Source organism: Calidris pugnax, unplaced genomic scaffold (assembly GCF_001431845.1).
Source record: "Calidris pugnax isolate Ruff unplaced genomic scaffold, ASM143184v1 scaffold173, whole genome shotgun sequence".
Classification (NCBI taxonomy): Eukaryota; Metazoa; Chordata; class Aves; order Charadriiformes; family Scolopacidae; genus Calidris; species Calidris pugnax.
The window spans coordinates 474,954-502,825 of record NW_015090917.1 but is presented as its reverse complement, the minus strand read 5'-3'; the positions used below and the strand labels follow the sequence as shown (position 1 = coordinate 502,825).

General features: G+C 49.1%; 1 protein-coding gene across 1 annotated transcript in view; it reads left to right on the top strand.

The window, feature by feature from the left end:
- FBN3 (fibrillin 3) overlaps nt 1-27,872 on the top strand; it is a 150,774-nt gene that overhangs the window by 49,664 nt on the left and 73,238 nt on the right. Inside the window, 9 exon segments of the mRNA XM_014949684.1 lie at nt 11,718-11,843; nt 18,798-18,950; nt 19,592-19,789; nt 20,656-20,799; nt 22,009-22,128; nt 24,923-25,048; nt 25,712-25,834; nt 26,813-27,088; nt 27,484-27,537. Of these exon segments, the coding sequence (XP_014805170.1) occupies nt 11,718-11,843; nt 18,798-18,950; nt 19,592-19,789; nt 20,656-20,799; nt 22,009-22,128; nt 24,923-25,048; nt 25,712-25,834; nt 26,813-27,088; nt 27,484-27,537 (1,320 nt within the window).

Sequence of the window (27,872 nt, the reverse complement as noted above, 5' to 3'; positions counted from 1 at the left end):
GAAATAACATCATGGCTCTCGGTGTACTGCAGAAGGTCTGATTCCATGAGATGAGGGTATGGAGCAAATAAATGCAGTGTTGCTTCACTGACTTGGTGAGATTTTTCCAAACTGACATATTGGCCAAAACCTGCACCTTGTCCTTGAGCATAAAGCAGGCACAAATGGAAGTGTGCTATTAGAGAAGTGAAATGCCAGCCAGCAGCTGTGGGCATCCCTCCTTTGAGCCTGTGGCCTGATACCACCTCAGCCCTGATGGGGAAGCACATCTCCTCACCAACCCAGGGCTGCCCATTGACAGCCTGCCTGCTGTGCCTGCTTCTCCTGGCTTTCTGGTGACTTTGTAGATTCACCTTGCTCACCTTCAACCCAGTTGTAAAAGGGAGTGACCTTTTCAGCCTCAGCATTTCTCTTAGAAACGATGTGGTCCTTCAGAGACATGGGTGTGCTTGCAGTTAGGGACACTCTAAAATAGTTACTGCCTTCGCAGTGGCTATGGGGCTACTGTAGCTTGAAGCCAAGCAGTGGGGAATGCAGTCAGCATCAGCCTGAGCCTGGTGGCAGCCCATGGAGTGCACTCAACTTTCACACCCTGTGGAGAAGTTCCCAACCTGATGGAAGGGAGCTTGGCAGAAACTACTCCTTCCCTCTTCTTCAGCACAGAAGTCGCAGGAATTTAAGTATTAATTACCTTCTAAAAAGAGTTCAGTGGAGGATCCAGGTGACGAGTTGCAGGTGCAACTCGGCTCTGATCGTGTGGGCAAGCAGATCTGCAGCATTGGCAGCCAGATCCCCGTGTCTGGAGGTAGGACTGCAGGAAACAGAAAGGACTAGTCTCAGCAGAATCTGGTAAGATGATGCAGAGCCCTCTGCCCTTTTCAGGGGAAATACTTTCCAGGTCGCTAGCAGAGTTGCTTAGAAGTGGCCAAATGCCTGATCCTCAGACCAGAGGACTAATTTCATTTGGAGTGTGAAAATTTAACAATGTTAAGACCAGTTGTGGTAGTTAGGGCAGAACTCTGCCTGGTTCTGTAAGCCCTTAAAGCTGCTCTTTGCTCTTGAACTCTGGATAAATTGGTCCACTGTATTACTTAGTTAAAATCAGGACTCACCCAGACAGTGAGAAGCAATGTGCTGGTGTTGTGGTCCATGCCATAAGACACACACTTCTGTGTGAGGTGTAGAGCAGAGGCAGGATGAGGTGCAGTCAGGATGTTAAACATTCATAGTGTCACCAATCTGGGCTGCCTTCATGAGAGTCTGGCTCCAGTTGCTTGAGGTCCAGTCTCAGCATCTCCTTTACCACTGCCTGGCATGTCTCTGAGGCATGCAGACCTCTGTAAGAAGGACACGCTCTCCACAAGCCTTTTTTACAGCAGTTCTCATGGGCCTTGCCATACCTCCTGTACCTCTCAGAAGCAGGGGAATAAACATTTGTTGTATTTTTCCAAACATCTGGAAAATGAAAAGGAAAACAGCATTAAACTTTTCCTGCCTTGGTTGTTAAAGCTCTTTCCCACATACCCTAATGAAACCCTCCTGGCCTGTGGTTGCTATTTTGGGGGTAAAACGTGTTTTTTGTGCTGGTATGACTGCGTCCTACCTAGCTGGGCTTCAGGAACTCCACTTCCCTTTCATTCCTCTCCAAGGCTCTGTTGTAACCAAGACAAGGCACGATGAATGCACTGGAATCCAGATGTTTAACCTGGAATTTGTTTCCAGGTGGCAAAGTTACACAGAGAGAGCAGTCTCAGCATCTCAGAGCATCACAGCAACCCACCCCCTGGCACCATGGGTTTGACAGTGTACGTTGCCTCACAGGGTTTCTCCCAACAGTTGTTTTTTATGGAAAGGGGCATCACTGCTTCCAGGTGACTGTTCCCATATCCTCACCCTCCTGCAACCCAGACATTTTCCTTGCTACTATGATCCTACTCGTCTCTGCATCAGCGCATGCTGATGACCTGGGTTCAGCCCTTCAGAAAAAAAAAAACAGCTCTTCCAAAGTGAGACACCAGCTACAGAGGTTAATCCTTCGGTGGGGGATGGACCTTCTTTTATGTTGAGAAGACATCTGTGTCAGTGGATCTTCCTTGGCAGGATGCCAGGGCACTTTCCACAATTTTAACAGCAGGGTTGTTTTTTTTTTCCCAGTGCTCCGGCATCCAAAGACTTGGAACCAGTAGTATCCAAAACAGCCTTTTTTTACAAGCATCTCAGGTGAAGAACCAGTTCCCTGTGCCCAGTGATTTCCCCTGCCAATTTGGCTGGCCAATGGGCTGAGGCTGGCCTGCACTAGAACCACAGGCCCAGCCTCAGGACACACAAAAAAAAATTGTTCTTGCCTTGGTCTGCTTCACCCGTGCTGGCTGGGGACCAGGCAAAGCACATCTGAAATCAGTTTAGCTGGAATCTCCTATATACCAAGATTAAAAACAATCCATTGTCTGAATCTGTCATCCAGATGCAAGGGGCCTCTGCGTGGGTCCCTGCTTCCCAGAACGCCTGCAAAAGCAGCATGATGTGGCCATAAACAGCTTCCTTTCACTCTCCTTCCTGGATGGCCATAAAAGGAGTGCACTCAACTTTCACACCCTGTGGAGAAGTTCCCAACCTGATGGAAGGGAGCTTGGCAGAAACTACTCCTTCCCTCTTCTTCAGCACAGAAGTCGCAGGAATTTAAGTATTAATTACCTTCTAAAAAGAGTTCAGTGGAGGACCCAGGTGACAAGTTGCAGGTGTAACTCTGCTCTGATCGTGTGGGCAAGCAGATCTGCAGCATTGGCAGCCAGATCCCCGTGTCTGGAGGTAGGACTGCAGGAAACAGAAAGGACTAGTCTCAGCAGAATCTGGTAAGATGATGCAGAGCCCTCTGCCCTTTTCAGGGGAAATACTTTCCAGGTCATTAGCAGAGTTGCTTAGAAATGCCCTTTTCAGGGGAAATACTTTCCAGGTCGCTAGCAGAGTTGCTTAGAAGTGGCCAAATGCCTGATCCTCAGACCAGAGGACTAATTTCATTTGGAGTGTGAAAATTTAACAATGTTAAGACCAGTTGTGGTAGTTAGGGCAGAACTCTGCCTGGTTCTGTAAGCCCTTAAAGCTGCTCTTTGCTCTTGAACTCTGGATAAATTGGTCCACTGTATTACTTAGTTAAAATCAGGACTCACCCAGACAGTGAGAAGCAATGTGCTGGTGTTGTGGTCCATGCCATAAGACACACACTTCTGTGTGAGGTGTAGAGCAGAGGCAGGATGAGGTGCAGTCAGGATGTTAAACATTCATAGTGTCACCAATCTGGGCTGCCTTCATGAGAGTCTGGCTCCATTGCTTGAGGTCCAGTCTCAGCATCTCCTTTACCACTGCCTGGCATGTCTCTGAGGCATGCAGACCTCTGTAAGAAGGACACGCTCTCCACAAGCCTTTTTTACAGCAGTTCTCATGGGCCTTGCCATACCTCCTGTACCTCTCAGAAGCAGGGGAATAAACATTTGTTGTATTTTTCCAAACATCTGGAAAATGAAAAGGAAAACAGCATTAAACTTTTCCTGCCTTGGTTGTTAAAGCTCTTTCCCACATACCCTAATGAAACCCTCCTGGCCTGTGGTTGCTATTTTGGGGGTAAAACGTGTTTTTTGTGCTGGTATGACTGCATCCTACCTAGCTGGGCTTCAGGAACTCCACTTCCCTTTCATTCCTCTCCAAGGCTCTGTTGTAACCAAGACAAGGCACGATGAATGCACTGGAATCCAGATGTTTAACCTGGAATTTGTTTCCAGGTGGCAAAGTTACACAGCGAGAGCAGTCTCAGCATCTCAGAGCATCACAGCAACCCACCCCCTGGCACCATGGGTTTGACAGTGTACGTTGCCTCACAGGGTTTCTCCCAACAGTTGTTTTTTATGGAAAGGGGCATCACTGCTTCCAGGTGACTGTTCCCATATCCTCACCCTCCTGCAACCCAGACATTTTCCTTGCTACTATGATCCTACTCGTCTCTGCATCAGCGCATGCTGATGACCTGGGTTCAGCCCTTCAGAAAAAAAAACCCAGCTCTTCCAAAGTGAGACACCAGCTACAGAGGTTAATCCTTCGGTGGGGGATGGACCTTCTTTTATGTTGAGAAGACATCTGTGTCAGTGGATCTTCCTTGGCAGGATGCCAGGGCACTTTCCACAATTTTAACAGCAGGGTTGTTTTTTTTTTCCCAGTGCTCCGGCATCCAAAGACTTGGAACCAGTAGTATCCAAAACAGCCTTTTTTTACAAGCATCTCAGGTGAAGAACCAGTTCCCTGTGCCCAGTGATGTCCCCTGCCAATTTGGCTGGCCAATGGGCTGAGGCTGGCCTGCACTAGAACCACAGGCCCAGCCTCAGGACACACAAAAAAAAATTGTTCTTGCCTTGGTCTGCTTCACCCGTGCTGGCTGGGGACCAGGCAAAGCACATCTGAAATCAGTTTAGCTGGAATCTCCTATATACCAAGATTAAAAACAATCCATTGTCTGAATCTGTCATCCAGATGCAAGGGGCCTCTGCGTGGGTCCCTGCTTCCCAGAACGCCTGCAAAAGCAGCATGATGTGGCCATAAACAGCTTCCTTTCACTCTCCTTCCTGGATGGCCATAAAAAGAGACAACTCCGGCATCTACGGTGTCTGTTCCATCACTTATCTTACCTCGATTGCTAAGGAGACCACCAAAAGAGGACGGTATGATTTTCTGACCTTGGGGTCCTTCTGAGAGAATGACATAAACGTGAGGGATGCTCCAAACTGACAGGGCTGAGTTTGTTTTCGAGGGCTTGTTCCCCAGACGTGAGTCACCAGCACGTCCCCACCAGGCAGCCAGGAGATGAAGAGGACACCTCTAGGACGTGTACCCCAGACGAGTTACTAAAACTATGTGAATTAGGAAATAAAGAGCCAGCATCTTGTAAGGAGTTCAGCTGATGCTGACACTTTATAAGGGCAGGAAGGTCTGGGTGCTGGCTCAGAGGTCGCTGCGTGCTTTGATACGTCGGGAACAAATTGTTTGGTACAGCTGATAGAGCCCCAAATTCCTGGTCTGCTGGAATTGTCTCTGCTGCTAAAGCTGCTGTATCAGTCCAAGTAACCTCCTCCCCGAGCCAAGGGTTTTAATCAAATTAATGACCTCAAGGCATAAGAGGATATTTTCTTTAGCCAGGTGTGCTGCAAGCCTAAAATCTCCAAGCTGCAGGACTTCCCTCGTTGAGTCCTTTATAGCTGCTGAAAGGAGTGATTTCTCCGCTTGCACTGAGACCATCTTTCTTTAGGAAGAGGAGATGGTTTCCTCTTGTTTTCAGATTCCTTATCCAAGCCTAGCATCCAGGAAATATTAAAACTAGTTTAAATATCTATGTTAAATTCTTCCCTAGCTCCCAGGAGCTTGTCTTTTCTGCTTAGAAGATTCCTCCTGGGGAGTGAAGTCAGCAGCTGGGATTGCGTTTGAGCCAAAGGTCAGAGCCCAGTGTCACTGTGTCGGCTGATTAATGATGTCTCCCTCATTAACAGCAGCCGCGAGTACCACTTACCTTCTTTGGGCTGTTTATTGATGGGAATAGGCAGGAGCAGAGATAATGTTGTTGGTTTCCCATAGTGATACTTATCTCTTCACGCGAATGGCACCTGGAATTAAGGCTCTGCTTTCAGTCCCTGGATCCCTGAAGAATAAAGATGCTTTTCTTATGCGAGATGTTCTGCGCTGATAGCGGGGGCCAGCTCAGGCCCGGGGCTCCCCAGCGTGTTAGGGGGCTGCAGCTGGAGACACTGGATGAGTTTTGGTCAACCTCTGAAGGAAAACGATGTCCTTTTTCTGTCTGCGAAACGTGCACGCGACATCGAGTCTGGATTTGAACCGAAATATTCTCCAAGTTCAGGGTTGCTCAGTTCCAGAGCTATTTCTGCAGCTCATCTCTAATGAACGTGACACTTTCAAATAGTGGCTTATTTTGTGCTTTTGTTCATTGTATTCTGAGGGAGCTTGAGGGATCAAGAGTTCCTGAGCTCTGGGCTGTGCAACGTATAATGAGAAGTTTCTGGCACAGAGGTGCCTGCTCCCTTTCTGACAGATAGAAGCAGAAACACAGCAGTGTTGGGGGTGCAGATGGGGAAGGGGAAGGTTGCTCTTTTAAGTCAACGCCGGAGACAAGGCCAGCTTTGCAAGTGCCAAAGGATTGCATTTATGTTGTGTTTGTATCAAAAGATGAGTGAGGAGGGCAGATGTTGCCAGCTCAGGGCTAAACTGACAGATACTATGCCCGGTTTATGGGGAAACATGGGGAAAAAGCAGGGTTTGTTGAGGTTTGCAGGGGAAGGAGAAGGGTGAGAGCACCAAGAGAAGGGAATGCTTTGTCCAGCTGAATCCTTAATGCAGCTGGAAGGAAAGAATTGAGGAGAACACAAAGTGCTCCTGGCAATAACGGTGCAAAACGAGGAAAGGCAACATCAAAGCTGAAATCAGACACATCTTCCTGCTACAAAGACCTTTATCAATAAATCATAGGGAAGTGGGGGGCTGTTGCCCAGAGTGACATTCTTAAACGATCCTGGAAGCAACCATAAGAATTACACTTAAGGGAACAGTTCCATGGCATGTTCTTAAGGGTGGAATCACTGACTGCATAAAACTTTTCCTTCCACAATTTTAGTTGTTCTCTGCCAATAATTTAACTTCTTTTCTTAATAGCCCTTCCTCTACTACATAACAAACCACAAAGCCAGCTCTGTTATCAGTGTAGTATGTAATGTCAGTACCTGACCCAGGATGCTTTCCAATGCCCCAAGAGGAGTAAATGTCTTTACATCCAAAATTGTTCCAGAATAACATACAAGATACCAAAAAGTACACAGAGAAAAGGATTGAAAGGCCCTGCTTGCTTTGTGCAACAAGCTCTGTTCAAATCCATCCAGGGCAGATCCTTCTCCATGGGCTTCAGCATTTCCAGGAGGCGGATTCTGCCAAGGGAGAGAAAATCCTTTAATTATTGATCTCACCTCATTTTACTCACCCCTTTCTATTTAGCATTTGTAGGGTGATGTGTTAGATGCTACTTCTGTCCCTGGGGGCTCGTCGGTTGTCACCACCGCACAAAATTCCAAATTTGCTAATGAAGACAAGGCTCTATTTTTTTCCCCTCTGTTGAGTCTCATTCATGTTTCTGAATTGGAGGGAGCTTTTCTGCCTCTTCCATGAGCAGAGCGAGTAGCCTGGCCCGCTTTCCTCACCAATGGAACACGATAGCCATTTCATTAGCGTGCTTTCAATTTTCTTACAAAATGTCTACAGAAGAGCTCATTGTTTGGATCCATTAAGAGCTCATTTCCATGGATTTGGTGTGGTTTGGAGGGTTCCATTACTCTCCTCTGTGGTTTCTTTGTGCTTTCTGGAAGGGAAGGTCTGCGAGTCCCGTGCACTGCACGGGAGAGGGCTGATGAGGCATGACCTCTGCTACGTGACATGGAGATGTTTTCTCCATTAAGTCCTGGGTTTTTTTAGCAGAGGGAAAGGTTGGGGTTTCAACATGTCTGTGGGCACCCGACTTGGATGGGCTTTGCAGTCTGCAACTCTCTTTCTGAAGCTCTGTAGCCTTTGGCTTCCAGCATTTTCAGCCTTAAAGAATCAGGCCAACTCCAACCCAGAGAGTTGGAGACCAGGTTCCAAAATCAACGTTCGCATTGAATTCTGCCATTGTCTGAAGAGCAGAGCACACAGAATATTGCTTTAATTTTTAACAGAGAGTTGGAAAAGTCGTGAAGTAGCCAGGTTGGAGTTGGAAGAATTCCCTACCCAGAGCTGGCAGCGGGGTGTTAATGAGAGGTGTACAAATCCATCCCACTGTGTCAAGCTCTCCGTGGGCTTCAGCTCTGAATGAATCAAGACTATGACACACTTTACAAAGAGAAAATAAAGAAGGCAAATGCGGTGGGGAGGAACTGAAACAACAACAAAGCCCCAAGCTCAGTTTCTCAAAGTACAGGATGTGCGAGCAGGCTTGAGAAACTGGCTTTTTTTTCTGCCTCTCCGGTTGCTAACGCTGCTCCCATCTGAGTTAGGATTTTCAAGGAGGGGGGGAAAAAGTGGCAGTTTGATTTAACCTTCTGAATTAACTCTGGTTTTCTTTAAGAATGGAATGCTGCCCCCACAAACACGTATGCTTTTTCTTGGGTGACTGATGCTGTGTCCTAAGTATTGATCTAATAAGATGCCTGACTGTCAGCTGCCTCCAGAGCTCTGATACAGCAAACTTTGGGAGAGATATGCAGAAGTTTGAAGCTGTTATTTTTAATAGTACAACTCGCATTTGCTTGGGAAAGCTCTTTCCCTTCCAGTGTTCTGCAAACTGTAACCAAACACAGGCCTGTAATTAAATGACAGGGCAGGCTGTAGTGATAAAATCTCTTTTCGCTGCAGGGGCCCAGGTGGGGGAAGTGTTTTCGGGGGATTTGCATTGCTGCCTTTCCAGGTTTCAAGTCAAGTCTGTCTCTTTGCAGGGGCTCTGAGCATCAAAGAGCTAAAGGAACACTGCAAGGACAGAGGCGGTATGTCTGTTGGTTGCAGAAGGCAGCTGAAATCTCTGGCTGGCTGAAAGATTCATTTCATAGTTCCTAAGAAGCCTCTTTCCTTGATATACGAGTGTATAACCTGCCCTATGCACTGGGCTTAATTTTGTGCATGTTGAAATGGAGGCTTCACTTGATTCCTCAGGAGTCACAGTTGCAGTCAAAGTAAGACAGAAGATACTTGTGTTTGCTGCAGGTTGTGTGAGCAAAGAGGAGAGAGGGAGGATTATTTCTTTAACCATGGGGAGGTCTCTGCCCATAACATATGTCTCGCTTCAAAAGGCAGCTCAGCTCATCTTGCTTAAACACGTAGATTGTCGGTGTCTGTCGCTGAGCTGAGTGGGATGAATTTCACTATGTCTCACTTTCCAGGGAAAAATCATCACTATTAGGGCACAACTCTTTGGCTCTGTTTAGACATTCCCCTTCAGATGAGATGAAGAGGGAGTAGTGAGATGATCACTATCCCTGGATGAGATGCTCTCTTTCTGCGGAGCCTAAATGGCATCTAGAAGAGCTCTGGTGGAGGTGCCTGCTCTATAACCATCTAACAACTGACCACAACTAAAATGCACCAATGTCCAGATCATTTCTGCATTCTTTTCCTCTGGAGGTCTAACAGTGTAGACCCTCTTCTATTTTTTTTTCCTTCAGAAAAAGGTGGGGGCTTTGTGGTGATGGGAATTAACAGTCATCGTCCATGGACATTAACAGTCCATGGCTATTGCACCATGCAGCCAAGGGCAGGTTTTTCCAGGCCTTGAGTTGTCCCCCCTGGAACCTTAACCCCTTGGTTTTGTTAACATCCTGTTATGAGAGCTGGGACTGCACAGAGCTGTGGCACCCAGGAATGATCCTGGTAAAGAGGTAACATCACCTGCTTCTGCTCTGTGTTTCTCCTGTACATCTTCAGGGCTGCACTAGCGTCACTAACCACTGCATGGCACTGTGAGATTGCAGTCAGGCATTTAGGCTCAGAATGCTTTAGGTAGCAAGGGACCCTAAAGATCATCCAGTCCCATCCCCCTGCCCTGGGCAGGGACACCTCCCACCACACCACGTTGCTCCAAGCTCCCTCCAACCTGCCCTTGAACCCCTCCAGGGATGGGGCAGCCACAGCTTCTCTGGCCAACCTGGGCCAGGCTCTCACCACCCTCACAGCAAAGAACTTCTTCCCCACGTCTCAGCTCAGTCTCCCCAAGTGGCAGCTGCACACAGAATTTATAGGTTGTTTCTCTCTGTATCTTCTATATAGGTACTTGTGGAATTTTCTGCTCTGTCCTCACCCTTTTCTGTCAGAGTTTGGCTTTGGTTAAGCTGCAGCTTTCAGGCTTTCTGTGTGGTTTCCCATCAGTTGTTAACCAGAACTTTCACAAGGATGTGAAGCTCTTTAAATACTCAGTATAAAAAGAGCCAAAGAAATAATTAACTCAAGAGTTTTCTCAAGGTTGTAATATAAATGTCTGGAAAGTTTGGAGAACTCTCCAGTTCTCAAGCAAACCCTACAGTGTCTCATCTTTCCAGCTCAGTTCTTCCAGCGTGGATTAAATGTAACTCTGAGCAAGGTTTCAAATATAGATTTGTTTTGGGCGCCCAGGACCTTGACAACGGGGTTAGTCTCTGTCTTTGGCTTGTGGGGAGGGTCTGCCCTATCTCTGCACCAGAGAAATGCTCGTAGGGCACATCCTGAGTTGAAATGGCAGAAGTAACATCACTGGGGTGATTGCATTGGAATTTGGGTACTTTTGTAACCTTTCTGCAATTATGTCTGGGCACAGGGGCTGCCTGGTCCCTCTGATGAATCTGAAGTATGTCTGTACAAAAATATATATATAAAATATATACATATGTATTCCATTATCTGAAGGGGGCCTATGAGGAAGCTGGGGAAGGACATTTACAAGGGCATGTAGCCATAGGAGTATGTCTGTACATATATATATATATATAAAAAATATATACATGTGTATTCCAGTATCTGAAGGGGGCCTATGAGGAAGCTGGGGAAGGACATTTACAAGGGCATGTAGCCATAGGAGTAGGAGTAATGGCTTCAAACTGAAAGAGGAGAGACTGAGATGAGCTGTGGGGAAGAAGTTCTTTGGTGTGAGGGTGGTGAGAGCCTGGCCCAGGTTGGCCAGAGAAGCTGTGGCTGCCCCATCCCTGGAGGGGTTCAAGGCCAGGTTGGACAGGGCTTGGAGTATCCTGGGCTGGTGGGAGGTGTCCCTGCCCAGGGCAAGGGGTAGAATTTGGTGAACTTTAAGGTCCCTTCCAACCCAGACCAGTCTGTGATTCTATGAACCTAGATGTTGCACCTGGACAAACCTTGTTGCAATGTCCTCATTTTCCATGCTCTTGAGTGCAGGGAGATGCTCCTCGCTGGTGTTTATGTGGTCCCACAGGTGGCACTGGGCTGCTGGGGAAGCAGTGGGTGGCAGGGTTTCTTTGATTGCAATGGATAATTAGGTGTGATCTCTCCAATGACTTAAATATATCTCTGTCTCACTAATCTTCCCTGTGACGAGATAAATAGTTGAAACTATGGCATGCTCATGGCATTGTTATGCAAATAAGCTCACACTAAAATAAAACTGCTGATTGAGGAGCTGAACCCACAGAATGATGTCTCCAGACCCCCCTTGCCTACCTGACTGTACAGACGACTTTTCACTTGTATGTCCTTGTCTGAAAATTGAACCACATCCCTCTAGTATGGAGAAATCTGGTGAATAATGCAGGAGCCCAGTGCTTTTTACAAACATTATATTGTCTCTGATGCAGCATCTCTGAGAAGCTTCCAAGTCTCAATTGGACAGGAGGGACCTGCTCCCCAGCCAGTCAGGCACCTGTATGGACGTGTTTCTGTCCTCCAAGGAGCTCAACATTTTAAATCAGCCTGCCCAAAGACCTGAGCTGTCAGTAGAGATAAGCAGAGGACTCCATGAAGCCACTATCTGGAGAAGTCCTGGTTCTTGTTTTCTGTGCTGCTCCACTGCTGGGAGACCACTTGTGCTCTCAAACATCCCATGGGAACCCCTAACACCAGCTGTGATCCCGGCTCCAGTCCTGGATCCGCACTGCAGATGGGAAAGGAGATGGTTTGCAGGGGAACGTAATTGCTGTTGGTTTGTTCTCTTCTAGATGTGGACGAGTGCAGCACCATCGCCGGTGTGTGCGATGGCGGTGAGTGCACCAACACCGCGGGCAGCTACGTGTGCACGTGTCCACGCGGTTTCATGACCAGCCCTGATGGATCGCGCTGCATCGGTAAGATGCTAAAACACATCTCCGGACCCCAAACGCGGGGAGAGATCACAGATCCAATGACTTGGAAACCGCTGTCTGGTGGTGCCCAGATTTGCAAATCAAAGGGCACTTTGTCCCTGCAATAACTGGAAAATGCTCTTTTCCATGTGGTGTCCATGGCTGTCCTGGTCACTGGTTTTGATGCTATAGCAGACCAGAAAAGGAGGCTGAGGGGAGACCCTTCTCACTTCCTAAAACTCCCTGAAATAAAAGGAGGCTGAGGGGAGACCTTTCTCACTTTCTAAAACTCCCTGAAAGGAGGGTGTTGCCAGGGGGGGTCAGTCTCTTCTCCCAAGGAACGGGTGATGGGACAAGAGGAAATAGCCTTAAGTTGCACCAGGGGAGATTTAGGATGGATATTAGGAAAAATTTCTTCACTGAAAGGGTTATCAACCATTGGAAGAGGCTGCCCAGGGCAGTGGTGGAGTCACCATCTCTGGAGGTATCTAAAAGCCAGGCAGACGTGGTGCTGAGGGACATGGGCTAGTGGTGGTTTTAGCAGTGTTGGGTTGACGGTTTGAATAGGTCTTGAGGGTCCTTTCCTACCAAAACAATTCTATGATTCTAGTCTAGGATTCTATGATTTCTGGCAACACAGTGACTCCCCAGCTCGTATAGAAATCACCTCTTGCCTGCAGACTGCACGAGGGGCTTGGTGGGGCTGGTGTGTGCTGTTCCACCAGCTCTGATGTACCTGTACCCCCCCAACCCCAGCTCAGTCTGGCTCACGGTGCCTGGATTTCGAAGCTTCCCAGAACTGGCCTGACTCCAGGCCAGCTTTCCCCAGGCTGAGGAGCTCTCCTGCCTCCAGATTGCAGAGCCTGGAGTGAATCTTGCATGTTTAACACATCAAAATTGCTTACTGAGCCCGTTGTAAATATTTGATGGTCCATTTCTCTTTGTAACAGATGACAGTTTCTGCGATAAATAGATCAGTTCTCTGTTTACTTGCTCTCAGCAGGGGCACTTATTTGGTCAAATGAATCCTGGGGTTTGTCTCACTGATTGGAAAGTTCATTTGCCTTTGGAAAGACAAGGATGGGAGGGTTTGCAACGAGGAACTGTAACAAAAAAAGGCAAAGATCATTGTTAGTGCTATGGAAAATGTCAGGTACAGCTTTCTGTTGAAAGTCCTGGACATTCATACAGAAAAAAAAAAAAAAATCCAAATTTTTTTATATCCACAGAACCTGGAGTAAAAATTAATCATGTTCTAGTTCCAGAAAGAAAAATGTTGTAAAGTATAACGTACAAGTCACTTTGTTTGGGAATCTGAGAAATTTTAATGAGAATGAAATCCTTTGCCTCGCTGGTTCCCAGACCCTGCCATAAGCCCGGCGGGTGTGACGGCTGTCAGATGAGTCATATGGACATTTCTCCACTTTCCTTGAAACCAAACGCTTCAAGAAATGAAAACTAAATAAAATTAGAAAGCTCACATTTAAAAATAGTCCAAAGCTTAGTTAGCTGCAGCGGACTATGACTGCATCTGAACTCCATGCATCATGCCGTAGCCATTTCCCTCAGCTAACATACTCTGCTGGTGTGCTGTCACCTTTTGGGACAGATAATATTTTTTCTGGCAAAAGGCCCCGTTACCACTGGGGTGTTGTTGCTCCGGGATCAGTGTTTTGCAAACCCCGCTTCTGTCGTTTGAGGGGGTTTTACTGCTCGTTTTGAGACTTTATGGTAGTTCCAGGCCACAATTTACATCCTCTGAAATAAATCAAATTTGGAAAAGATTGGAAATGAATGTATAACGTGGCCACCCTTAAAGCACAAACGGCATCGGGAGATTGCAGAGGAGATTGTCACACTGTCACCTCGCAGATGTTTAGACTGGAAGTGACCACAGTGTTTCATACATCATGGGGCACCAGCACTGGGTACGTGGTGACTTTATGGTGGCAGCCTTGATATACTCCCATCCCTTTCCCCTCCCTTTTTAGTTAAGTAAATACCTTTTTATTGCATTTGAATAATCTCCTGTAGTTTTTACAGCTGAAACAGCAAGACACTGAGCTTGACTTGATCCCAAATCTCATTAGCCGCTTTCACTGCCTCCCTCAGTAAAATGCCAACAGCAGCGTGGCTGGAGAAAGTCCGTCATAGTTTGAAATGAACATTTATTGAATGATTCAACCACCTGCGCTTGACAGAAAGAATCCAGTTCCACACATGTTCATAACAGTCTCATTCATTTAGGCTTGTAAAAGACAGGCTCAGCGTTGTGCAGGCAGCAGAAGGACCTGCTCCAGCAGGCTCCCAGCTTTCTTTTTTTTTTCTCTTTTTTGGTACAATGGGTTGCTTTTCAAGAAGTGCTTCAAAGAATAATTTTCAAATGAGAAAAGTGGCCTTTCAGATGCATTTCTATGGTCATTGCAAGTCAGCACTCCTGCATGTTGCTTGCTTTGCTCTTTTTCCCTGATGATCCAGCAAAGCTCTGAGAGATTTGGGTTTTATCTCTCCTTGGGCAACATCAGCAGATTTACTGCCTAAAGCTCCAGGTAGGGCCAGATCTTGCTTATTGCTACAAAGACCTGGGCTCAGAGAAGGTGGTGAGTGTGTTATTGAGGACCTCACCTGCCTGGAGGACCCTTTTTACCCTCTTTGTTATTGAGGACCTCACCTGCCTGGAGGACGGTTTTTGCCCTCTGGTCATTATCCAGGAAAGGATAGAGAAGGAAAAAGGAAGTATGAGGAGATAATATTTATGAGGGCAAGAAATGACAAAAGGGAAGTGGTGTGAGGGTTGTAGGCTCCACATAGAATGATAAGAAGCTGGGGAGGGCTGAGCAGAGCACCCCAACAGCTCCCAAGGCATCGAGGGAGCTAGGGGTGCTGCCAAGCAGAGCTGTGTCTGGACATCTGCAGGGACCAGAAGGTGCAGAAAGGTTCTGTAGTTCATGGGACTCCAGTGCAGGGACCTAGACTATAAAGCATTACTCCCTAAAGAGGATCGATCATCTGAGAGATGCATTTATACCTCAACCTTACAGCAGTTGAACTGGGAGGAGAATTTGGAGAAGTGTGAACAGGCAGGGAGGGAGTGAATTTATTATAGCACTTACCAGCACAGAAACTGTCCTGCAGTTCACCAGAGCTTCCCTGCTTGCACTGGAGCCCTCTGCAGAAGCCTTGGTGGTTGAGAAGCAATGGATGGACATTGCACTTTGGTGGGAGCTGTGCCCAGAGGGACACTTTGTGTCTTCATTCTGCCACGGCTCTTCAATGAGACAGACACCACCATCTAGCTTAATATTACCCAGACAAGAAAGAAATTGTTCAGTTTTCCAGAAGAGGAGAACATACGATGGCATCAATCCATCTAGACTGGGTGTCCTCACCACAGCATGAGGCTTCTTTTGTGCCCTTCTTCCTTGCAAACCACTGGCCCACTAGACATGTTGGGTGGAGAGACCTTTGGCTACTTGCTGCTGTGTTGCATCTCCCTTCTGAGCTAAGAGCTCCCAGGTCCTTTGTAGTCAGAGCCAACTGACTTTTGCAACCACTACTTTGTTTGGGTTTGGTCACTTGAGCTTCCCAGTTTCTGTACGTGACAAGACACAAAATGAGAGAAATACCCTTTAAAGTTCTCTCTGTACTTCCTGTTCCTCAGTCTCTCCCTGCCTCTCCCCCACTGCCAAAGAAACAAATCAAATTTTCATCGAGATCAAAATTCCTTGTAGGTCCATAGCAAGTCTTAGATGTTCATGTTGAAAGGGAAGACAGAGATAAGTCGGGCTGGGTAGTCACTCAGAGGGTGCAGCTCCTGGTGTGTGGCTTCTCCTGGGCATCAGGACACACCCCTCAGGCCACCATGACCCAGAAGATGGGTGCAGACTCTGTCAGACCCTGGCAGGAAGGTCCAGTTTGGTGTCCCTCCTGGCCCCCTATCATTGGTTTAGTGATGGTTTTTTATCAGTTAGGTTGATGGTTGGACTAAATGATACTAAAGGTCCCTTCCAACCCAGACAATTCTATGATTCTATGAGGAGAAACTCAGTTTCCTGCTCTACAGCTCCTGGCAGGACCTTCTAAAGCCTCCCCAGCCTCTCTGAACCAGAGACCTCTGATAGACCTGTGGCTCCATCCTCCCACCTCTCTGTGCTCTCTAATCTCATGTGGAATTTTCCCTCCTTTCTCGCCTGCAGCATTTCTGATTTACTGAGGTTATTGTGCAAACCTGTTCCCTGAACAGCCGCAGAGGAAGGCAGAGCAAAACCACAACGGCTTTGTGTTCCCACCTCCAGTGTGTGGGTGGTCCTGCAGGAGGTCACAGAGGGACTGTGGGGACCCACTGTTCTTTCCATCCACCCCTCTCTCTGCCCAAGGCAGCTCCAGATGAGTTTTCAATTAGTTCTGACCTTCATTTCTGACAGAGATCATTACAAACTGCAGCAAAACCAGCTGAATTTAATAAACGTTTGTCCAGATGAATAAGGGCTGGACCATTCCCTCCCTTACACAAACTGGTGTGACCTCCCTACCTTGTCAAACTTGTCAGCACGTTGTCTGTCTGCGGGGAAAGAGGTTGCGTTCTCCAGCTCACTCCTTGCCCAGTAACTGGCTGGCTGTCACCCTGTGTCACAGCTTTTGGGACAGCAAACATCCCACAGAAGAACAGAAGGAGCCGGGTGGGATCTGTCCTCTCTGATGTCCAAAGGGTTTATTCCAACCTACCACGCTCAAATCAAGAAATTCACTTAAGCTCAACCCTAAACTCCCATCAAGGGTTTGGGCTGCAGCTTCTCCAAATGGCCCCACTGTCCTGTTCTGGTGTGTTCGGGGAACAGCCAGGAACATCATTATGGAACATCAACCTGTCGATGTGCTGTGGAAACACAGCCCTCTTCTGCACTCCAGAAGCTGCGGAAACCTGCAAAGACATGGGCATTGCTCTTGTCCCCTTGCCACTTGCCAGAGACCAGGGGCTTGGGATGACCCAAACACCCACATGGCTTGTACATCTTGAGGATTAGGAGCTAATCTGGAGTTGCATTCAATCCCTCAGGCAAGTTTCCGTTCTCCCAATCTGTCTGTCTTTCTGCAAGTTTCTTTGGTGGAGAAAGCTTGGGAAAAGGGAATACTTCCTGCTGAACTCAGAACGGTGGAAAGGATGTAGCTGAGAAAAGACCTGCTGGTTTAGTCACCCTGGCTTTAAATGGGGTCACTGTCCTCTGCAAGTCACCAAGCTGTGATTAGGGAAAAAATGTAACCACAGCCCACAGATCAAACAGCTCTGTGCAATTAATTTCAATTATATTTCAGGAAAGTGTCAGCCCACTGGCTAATGTCAGTCTAGAGGCACAGATGACAAATCAGACTAGACTTTCCCCCTCATTAATTTACTTGAGAAACAAGGACGGGAGATGAATGAGTGGAAGATTTCACGTTTTCCTAGAGGACTTGGTGCCAGACGGAGCCTGCTAGACATGTGAAAGACCCTCAGTCTCCTGGGCCTTGTCCAGAAGCCACACACACCTAACACCGGTGCCAGGCTCGGTGTCTGTGGCTTTGGCCACGCTCACGGGTGGCGACCATCCAGGGCTCGTTCTCCTCCCAGATCAGTCCAGGCTGTGGGAACTAACCCATGACCTGTAACAGGCATCCGCTGGCAATGGGAGCCATCAGGCTGGAGGGATGTAGAACTGGGAACAGCTTTGTTTGTTAAAGGAGAGATGCTGGGATCACTGGGACCTGGCAGGGAATGCTTCTTTGTGGGAAGCCTGGGATGTGGGACATTTGCCATGGGAAGGAGAGGCAGGTCCTGGTCAGACCTGAGGTGACTGTGGAAAGGTCCTTGCTTAGCACAGCATTGGAGATCACTGACTAATGCTGGAAGGGCTCTACCTGGTCTCCAGGCTGACCAAAGTGGTGAAGGAGGTGGTTGACCACCTTGGGAAAGGACTTGCAGCCAGGGCTTCAGCCTGGAGCAGGAACAGTTGGGGAATGCCACCTCGCTGTCTGGGAACCCTCAAAATAGTAGCAGGCAGTGCTGGATTGTTTTTATCACAGGGAAGTGTTTTTAGTGGCAGGAGTTAGAGGAAAATATACCATGTTGGGTCCAACAGCCCAAGAGAGGAGAAGACACTGCCCATCTGCATGGCCTGTTGGACTGTTATATGGGCACTGATGGCCAACCCTTGGTCACAAATGTAATCCAAATAAGCAAGACAGAGACTAACATCAGAGGAGGAGCTTGAAGAATGGAGATTTCAGCCCCAAAATACAATTTTTTTGAATAATGTACTTAGTCCAGAACAGTTTATCTGTCCCTGTTGAGGAGATGGGTCAGGCTGTAGTGGAATTGTCAACATTTGCAGTGGTCTCCTGCAGACCACCTCCCCATCGCCTGCTCCCTCTTCTGGCTGGTGTGTTGGGTCAACCCATCCCTGACATCTCTTATCAGGAACTCCAGTGAGAGGAGGGAGACACCTGTAAATAATCCCATCTCTTTAGGGAGGTGAGGAAAGTTGGGATGAGGTGGGGGATCTCATCTGGTTTTTGCTCTGTGAATTCAGCCAGGATCTTCTGGGTCAGCTTGTCCTTCCTGCAGGGCAAGGAAGGCAGCTCCCAGTGGAGAATCCAATGGAGAGGAACTGCCTAACTGCTGCCTGTTTCTGGCTCTTGATCAGGCTGCTTATAGTATTTAGGAGCCTAAACGGGAATGTGAGATCTAATACTGGGGAATAAGACCTGGCCCTACAGCCTTGTTGTGCTCCAGACGGAGGTGCTGGAGAACCTTATGATGTGGGAGCATGAGGGAGAACAGGAGGTCAAGTTGAGACATTGGACAGCCAGAAGAAGCACCATTGGAAATCAGTGCTCAGGATTGAGCACCCAATTGACCTGACCAAGAGCATGGTGATAACACGGTGTGAACGTGTCTCCTTCTCCTCTCCCTCTCTGCAGACCAGCGGATTGGGACGTGTTTCTCTGCTCTGATCGGGGGCCGCTGTGCCGGGGACCTCCCTGGCCAGTACACCAAGATGCAGTGCTGCTGTGACTCGGGGCGTTGCTGGGCCATTGGCCAGACTCCAGAGATGTGCCCTGTCCGGGGCTCTGGTAAGTGCAACACAAAGGACCTCCACCTGCTGTTGGGCCAACCAGTGGCTCTAGTAGCCCTAGTGGTACCCCAGGCTTGACGTGGAGAATCGTCAACACAACACCCAGAGAAAGGTCAGATGGGGATGCTGGCTCTCCTGCCTGGGTCTCATCTGAAGTCGAGCCAGATGAGTTCAGCCAAGGCAAGAATTCATCCCTTTCCTCCTACCCCTTCAGCTCTCTTTGGCTCCCACCATCATCTAAACTTTGGGCCAACTGGGGGTGAGCCCAGGCCGCAGGAGGCCGTGAGGAGGCTCAGGGCTGTAGATCTCTCCGCCTTTCTTCTTTCATCACCAGTTCTGAGCAGGGCAGAGCTTTACCGTGTTTGGCCCCCTCCTGTGTCCTGTTTGAAGGGACCCCAGGGCGCCAGCGGTCCCACGCACCCCGAGAAGCTCTTGCCAAACACCCTGGCAAGCTGTGTCTCGTCATCTCCTCCAGAGTGGAGGGTGTTAAAGCCCTCCTTGCCCGTCTGCCCTCTTCCCATCTACACCCACCTTCTTTGCTCCCTGCCGGTACATCTCCATCCTTTCTGTTCTCTGGCAGAGGCAGAAAGGGGATTCAGGAACTCTTGGAAAAGCACTAAGGCAGCTGTTTTGTTTCAGATGAGTACCGCAGGCTCTGCATCGAAGGACTCCCAGTCGTGCCAGGGTTCCCTGGGAACTTTCCAGGAATTCCTGGATTCGGGCCCAATGGTGTTGGGCCGGGACTCAACGGGCCTGGAGGCATCGGACCAAATGGGGCAAATGGACAAGGCGGGATCCCAGGTCTGCCTGGAATGGGCCCAGGAAGTTCAAGCATTGGTAATTAAAAGGACTTTCTTACTGTGCTGACCCAATTTTGGCTGCCTCTCTCAGAAGACGGGCAGCGTCTCCGCACTGTGCACACACCAGAGAAGTGCCCGTGCTCTCCGCCAGCCACGAGGTTTATTTTGACACGGGGGAGGGGAACGATGGGATGTGACACTAACACTGTGCAGGATGCTGAGCCCAGAAGCAGATCAAACAGCGTCTGCTGGCAGAGCCAGGGAGCCAAACCTGGCTCCGGTGCAGAATATCTTTCTAATTACCAAAGAGGAATGAAGCTTTCACGTCACCGCCTCGCTCTCTGCCTCCCCCAAACAAAACTGGTTTTCCCACCACCTTGGACACCCCCAAATAGCTCCTTCTAAGGGCTGGTGCCTGTGAAAAAGCACTAGATGTCAATAAATATCAATTCCCACCTCGCTTCTGAGAGGCTGGACCATGTCATGCATGTCCATGGGGTAGGGGCAGACCAAGTACTGCAGCACTTGGCAGAGATTCCTGAGGAGGCTGAGTTTGTGTCTGCAGCCCCGTGGCTGGACAGGGCCCAGGAGCATCCCTGATCCATCATGGTGTTGGATATTAGGAAAATTTTCTTCCCTGAAAGGGTTATCAACCATTGGAACAGACTGCCCAGGGAAGGAGTTGCCATCCCTGGATGTATTTAGAAGGTGGGCAGACATGGGGATGAGGGACATGGGTTAGTGGTGATTTGGGCAGGATTGGGTTGATGGTTGGACTCAATGATCTTGAAGGTCATTTCCAACCTCAGCAGTTCTATGATTCTATCATTTACCAACCCTGCTGCCTGGGGATGATCAAGTGAGCCATAATCCTCTACCTGATGCTCTCTCTGTGCTTTCCAGGAACAGCCACTCTGAACCAGACCATTGACATCTGCAAGCACTTCACTAACCTCTGCCTGAACGGCCGCTGCATCCCCACCCCGTCCAGCTACCGCTGCGAGTGCAACATGGGCTACAAGCAGGATGTGCGCGGAGAATGCATTGGTGAGTAGGTCCCCCCAGAGCTCCTGACAGCCCCCATCCCAGTCAGAACCCCCCACATCCCAGTCAGAGGTCCTCACAAGAGGCTGGAGATAGAGGGCTTGTGTCCAGTAATGAAGCAGTGTGATGGAAAGGATACATCTGCCTCTCAAGGAACACCCAGGGTGACAACTCTGGTAGCCACAGCATTGTCACTGGCTTAGCAGTGGCCAGTTCACACTGTGGGAAGCCCCATGGAACTAGCCCCAGGGCAGGGATGCCAGTTATTGGGCTGCTTGCCTGCCCTGCTTGCCCCACAGGCATAGGCTGTGGTCCCTATGATCACCTCAGCTAGCTGGTGGCTCTGCAAACATTCTCAGAAGCTTGAAGTCTCCAAGGAATTAGAAGGATGGCATCTTTCAAGAGAATTACCATTTTATAAGTGGCCTATTCCTTCTGAGATTCACCCGATCAAGTGGAGCAAGAAGGTCTTGGCCAAAAGGTGGCCAGACTTATGAGGAGAGCTTTAAACTAGGTTTAGTGGGAGAAGGGGATGGAATTTGAGCAACAGAGAAGAGCCAGGTGCTGCTGATGTATTAGGAACCAAGAGGGAAACACCTGTAAAATGCTTGAGAGGAATTAGGGTGTGTTCCTCTGAAAAGGTGAGAGCATTGATGGCCCAGCTGAGGTGCCTCTGTACGAATACATGCAGTGTGGCTATCAAACAGGAGGAGTTGGAAGCCACTGTGCAGCTAGAAGGCTACACTGAAATGTGGTGGGACTAATCATGCGACTGGAGCGCTACAATTGGTGGCTGTAAACTCTTCAGAAGGGAAGATAAGAAACTCAAGAAGGTGATTATAGACAGCCAACATGGCTTCATCAAGGGCAACTTTATGCCTCAGTAATTAATGGCCTTTGATGATAGAGTGACTGCATTGGTGTAAAAGAGAAGCGCTATGGATGTCACCTACGTGGACTTCTGAGAGGCCTTTGATAGAGTTCCCCACAACATTCTTACCTCAAAATCGGAGCGTTACGGGTTTGGCGGATGGACTATTGAATGGATTAGGAATTGGCTGGAGGACTGTATCCAAAGAGTCAATGGCTCGATGTCCAAGAGGAAACCTGTAATGAGCGGTGTCAAGCTGACAGGATACAGCCTTTGCTGCCTGTCCTGGTGGTTTGCTGTGTCTAATAGTGACTCACAGGTTTAGGCTTTTCTTCTTGCAGATGTGGATGAGTGCTCCAGCAGCCCCTGTGTGCACGGCGACTGCGTGAACACCCCTGGCTCCTACCACTGCAAGTGCCACGAAGGCTTCCAGAGCACCCCCACCAAGCAGGCTTGCATTGGTAAGTTTGTTCCCTCTCTCCTTCTGGGGCGACACGGGTTGCCCCAAGAGTGTCAGCAGAGACCTCGGTAACAAGGAAAATGGTTGTAAAGGGGAAGGAGAGTGAGGAGTCCCCAGCACCAAATAACCTCCCAACCAAGTGTGTGATGGACTTCCACAACAACTTAACTGAGCTGCCAGCAGCCTCCTGAAATCCGCCCAGAAGTTTCCTCTACCTTTATTTACCTTAAAATGAGGTAGTGGCAATCAAGGAACTTAGACTCTGTTTCAAGAGCACAGCTTGATTTAAAGATGAGAACGTTTTGCTTTGACAAAAGATAGGATTTTGAGGAATGTTTCTATCGATGCAGGGCTTGTGATTTCTAGCAAAGTTGTTCTGCCAGTGTCTTGCAGAAAGATGGTGCTCTGGGTGAGGGACTGCTAAAAAGAAATAATGGGGAGGTGATGTCCCATGTGAACGAGAAGCAAAAGCAGATTTCCCTGTCAGTACCCAACCTTTGATATTTTTTTTAACTTATTTTTCTGTCAGGTGGCTTCTAATTAAGGGGTTTCCAGAGGACCCCCCCTATTGCCTGACAATGTGAACGGCTTTCCTAATTTCCACACTAAATCTTTTAAGCTGAATTCTTCTTGTGGTTCTATTTCTGGCTGTGAAAATTGGTTCATCGCTGTCTCCTTTAAAACATTTTTTTACATGTTGGGAAACTGCAACTTGTAACCCCCCTGTCATCTCCCTTCTAGACTAAACAACTGCAAGTCTCTCAATCTGCTCTCATTGATAATGTTTCTAAGGTTCTCATTGTCCTGGCTTTTATCTTCTCAACTTCCTCCATTTTGTCTTTATCTTTTCTAATGTGTGGTGCCAAAACTGGGATGTCATTCTTCAGCTGTGGCCTCTCTTAGTTGTCAGAACAAGAAACTGTCCCATGGGGCTTACACACAACTCTTCCGTTGATACAGCTTTAAAAAGGAGGTTTCCTTCAGGGCAGGGCCACCCCATTTTGTCTGGGATTCAGACCTTTTTCTGCCAAGCTGCTCTCGAGCTAACTTCTCCATGTTAGGAGAGTCACAGAATGATATGGGGTTGGAAGGGACCTCTGAAGATCATCTTCTCCAACCCCCTGCCAGAGCAAGGTCACCCAGAGCAGGTCCCACAGGAACGTGTCCAGGCGTGTTGAATGTCTCTAGAGACGAAGACTCCACCACCTCTCTGGGCAGCCTCTTCCAGGGCTCTGCCACCCTCACAGGAAAGAAGTTCCTCCTCATGTGGAGATGGAACTTCCCATGCTCAAGTTTGTGCCCATTCCCTCTTGTCCTGTCCCTGGGCACCACTGAAAAAAGCCTGGCCCCATCCTCCTGACACCCACCCTTGAAGTATTTATAGGTGTTGATCAGATCCCCCCTTTAGTCTTTTTTTCTCCAGACTGAAAGGACCCAAGTCCCTCAGCCTTTCTTCATAACAGAGATGTTCTAGTCTACACAGTGTTTGTGTTGTCCATTGCTGCTGGGGGCAGACTACTGGTTTTCTGTAATTTGCTCATAAAATAGCTCATCCTGCCTTCCCCAGTTCTTGACAAAGGGTCAGTAACAACCCCCTGCCTGAGACAGTCCTCTTCCTTTCTTCTTTCCTTTTTACCCAGAGGCGTTCAGTGGCCCATCTCCCAGAGCGAGTGGCCATCACATTCTTGAGGTGCAGCAATACTGCAGTCCCATTGTACCCGATCTTCTGTCCTGGAATTCTGGAACCACCTCTCTGTGGCTCACCTGAGTCCGTGGCTGTTGGTCTCAGCACTTTTACTGTCACCCATGGACTTGAACAGCCCCAGGATAATCGGAGTCACAAAGGGGACCATTGACAAAGACATCATGAAGGGTCAGAGGTCCTAGAGCTGTAACCTCACAAAAGTCTTGCTGCTTCCAGAGCATTCAAAAAGCTTTTTCCATATCTTTTCATAGAATCATAGAATTGCCCAGGCCGGAAGGGACCTCCAAGGGTCATCTAGTCCGACCCCCCCGCAGTCAGCAGGGACACCCCCAACTAGACCAGGTTGCCCAGGGCCTCGTCGAGCCTCTCCTTGAATATCTCCAGGGAAGGGGCCTCAACCACCTCCCTGGGCAACCTGTTCCAGTGCTCCACCACCCTCACAGTGAAGAACCCCCTCCTCATCTCCAGTCTAAATCTGTTCCCCTCCAGCTTGAAGCCATTGCCCCTCGTCCTGTCACTGCAGGCCTTTGTAAACAGGCTCTCCCCAGCCTTCCTGTAGGCTCCCTTCAGGTACTGGAAGGCTGCTATTAGGTCTCCCCGGAGCCTCCTCTTCTCCAGGCTGAACAACCCCAGCTCCCTCAGCCTGTCCTCGGAGCAGAGGTGCTCCATCCCCCTGATCATCCTTGTGGCCCTCCTCTGGCCCCTCTCCATCAGGTCCATGTCCTTCTTATATTGAGGGCTCCAGACCTGCACACAACACTCCAGGTGAGGTCTCACCAGAGCAGAGTAAAGTGGCAGAATCACCTCTCTGGACCTGCTGGCAACCGTTCTTTTGATGCAGCCCAGGATGGGATTGGCCTTCTGGGCTGCAGCTGCACACTGCCTGCTCATGTCCATCTCCTGTCTGGGCTGCAGCTGCACACTGCCTGCTCGTGTCCATCTCCTCTACAGAGGGGAAGAGTGTGATCCCGGAGCAGGGCACATTCTGAGTGTCTGAAAGCACTTGCCTGGTTTTCTCAGGAAGCAGATTAAGCTGCAGCTGCTTCTCACTCCACCCGCTGTGACTTTCTCATGTTCCTTTCCCTGCCAGATATCGACGAGTGCATCATGAACGGAGTGATGTGTAGGAACGGCCGCTGCGTTAACACCGACGGCAGCTTCCAGTGTATCTGCAATGCTGGCTTTGAAATCACACCCGATGGCAAGAACTGTGTCGGTAAGTTATTTCCCAAGGTGCTGTGGGCACCAAACCCCGGGGATTGGTGGTTACTCCAGTCTGTGCTGCACTCCCTTTATCTCTAGGGCAGAGCGTCTTGAAAGGAAAAGACTGAAATAGGAAGGTGTTTTTATGAAGCTGTGAGGGCTTCTGTGGGTTTTGGGGTCCAGGAGCTGGGTTTGGAAGCAGGACATTCTCCAGCAGCTGGTGTTTGAGTCCTGCTGAGAGCTGCACTGCATCACCAGGGTACTGGGAGCAGCAGGGACCCAGCAGAACGTCTCTCACCAGGAGAAGCTGGGAGAACTCAATATTTTCCACTGAAATATGAGGAAAAACTTCTTCACAGTAAGGGTGACAGAGCCCTGGAACAGGCTGCCCAGGGAGGTCGTGGAGTCCCCTTCTTTGGAGATCTTCAAGACCCGCCTGGATGCAGTCCTGAGTAACATGCTCTGACAAGCTCTAGGCAATCCTGCTTTAGCAGGGGAGTTGGACTAAATGATCTCTATGGTCCCTTCCAACTCTAAAATTCAGTGAAATTCAGTGAAACCCTACCTTTAGGATTAGCACCCCCTGCCATAATTAGCAATTTTACCATGAGATGGGGCACAGACAGTTTTTGAGCACAGGAGAGTCTTCCTCATGTTTCCTGTTTGTCTTCCCCAGATCATGATGAATGTGCCACGACCAACATGTGCCTCAACGGGATGTGCATCAACGAGGATGGCAGCTTCAAATGTATCTGCAAACCTGGTTTTGTGCTGGCTCCCAACGGGCGGTACTGTGTTGGTGCGTAGGTCCCCAACCTTGGTATCTGCCCTCTTCCCAGCCCACCATCCACATTCCTGGGGACTTGGGATGTGTTTTGGGGCCAAGGGGAGCTGAGAAGAATCAAGGCTTTGCCAGGCATCTCCTGCTCTGCCACCAGAAGCTACCCCCTCACAGCAGAATGGCCACAAAGGAACATGTTCTCCACAACTTTAGCACGAATTGGAGCTTAAATCCTCTTTCTGAAGGAGGTTAAGCAGGGCTGGGAAGCTCTGTACAGTCAAGGGGAGCTGGCAGCACTCATCTCCACAGCTTTCCCAGCCTCTGCAGCACATTCCACTCCAGTTGGTGTGCCACTTCCTAAAGCTGGGAAGGTTAGGATGTGAAGGCAGAGAGGAGGAAGGAGGAGAACATAGCATTTTATCAATATGCTGCTGTGACACAGTGTGAATCCTCTGGGTCATTAACAGAGCAGAGACCAGACCCTGCTCCTCTGAGAAGGAGCTGGGTCTCAGGAGGCTGAAGGAGCCCAGATCCTTCTCTTGATCCATCAGGGTCAGCCAGCAGAGCATGCAGGCGATGTGATATAGAACGAGAGGGAACGGCTTCAAGCTCCAACAGGGGAGGTTTAGATTGAACATTAGGAAGGAATTCTTCACAGAGAGAGTGGTCGGGCATTGGAACAGGCTGCCCAGGGAGGTGGTTGAGTCACCGTCCCTGGCTGTGTTTAAGGGACATTTAGATGCAGTGCTGAGGGACATGGTGTAGGGGAGGACTTTGTAGAGTAGGGGAGATGGTTGGACTCGATGATCCCAAGGGTCTCTTCCAACCTCAATGATCCTATGATTCTATGATGATTCTATGATTCTATGATGCTCTAAACTGCACCTCTGGCTCCCTCTTAGCCTCCAAATCTCTCTGCAAAATAGCCCAAAGCCCCCATCTGTGTGTCCTGTTGCCTGGGGGTGGGTAACAGCTGGTTTGTGCTTCCTCTTCCAGACATCGACGAGTGCGAGACGCCGGGAATCTGTATGAATGGCTGGTGCATTAACACAGAGGGCTCCTTCCGCTGCGAGTGCCTTGGGGGCCTGGCCATCGGGGTGGACGGACGGGTCTGCGTGGACACCCACATGCGCAGCACCTGCTACGGAGGCATCAAAAAGGGCACCTGCGCTCGTCCCTTTCCAGGAGCCGTCACCAAATCCGAGTGCTGCTGCGCTAACCCCGACCACGGCTTCGGAGAGCCCTGTCAGCCCTGTCCGGCCAAAAACTCGGGTGAGGTCCTTTTCCATCTGAGTTTGCAGAAAGCCAGGAAGGTGCTCAGAGACTTTCTGAGTCCCTGAGGGGTCTCTGCCAGGTCCTAGACAGCTTGGCAGTGACACGGGAGCTACAGGTAGGGGGAAAGGGATGTCACGCGGCCAAAAAATTTAGGATGGGTCCACAAACCCAAAAAATGCTGATTGCATTGCAGGGATTCTCCCAGTGTTGGAACAGGAGCTGTGAGTATTCGGCTCTAAAATACACACTGCAGAAGTATAAATAAACGCTGCTTGGAAGCCCACATATGACACTCTAACAAACAAACAACAAATTCAGCTTTGTCCGGAATTGATGTCACTGTGTATAAACTGTCTGGGAAAGCTAACAGCTCTGTTGTGCTTTCTACACAGCTGAATTCCAGGCTCTCTGCAGCAGCGGCATTGGAATAACAGCTGATGGCAGAGGTATGTGCATCCCATGGACCAGATTTTAGGCAGACACGTCTAACGTCACCCTTGGCTCATTCTCTCAGCTGCTTTTAACGGAGTGTGCATGGACCTGTGTGCCGGGGGGAGCGTGTGCCATGAGAGACTGGGTGCTACAGAGAGTGTGATGGAGAGTTAGAATGTTGTTTCCCCCTGTACTCGGCACTGGTGAGGCCCCACCTCGAGTACTGTGTCTAGTTTTGGGCCCCCTACCACAAAAAAGACATCGAGGTGCTGGAGCGGGTCCAGAGAAGGGGGACAAAGATGGTGAGGGGTCTGGAGAATAAGTCTTATGAGGAGAGGCTGAGGGAACT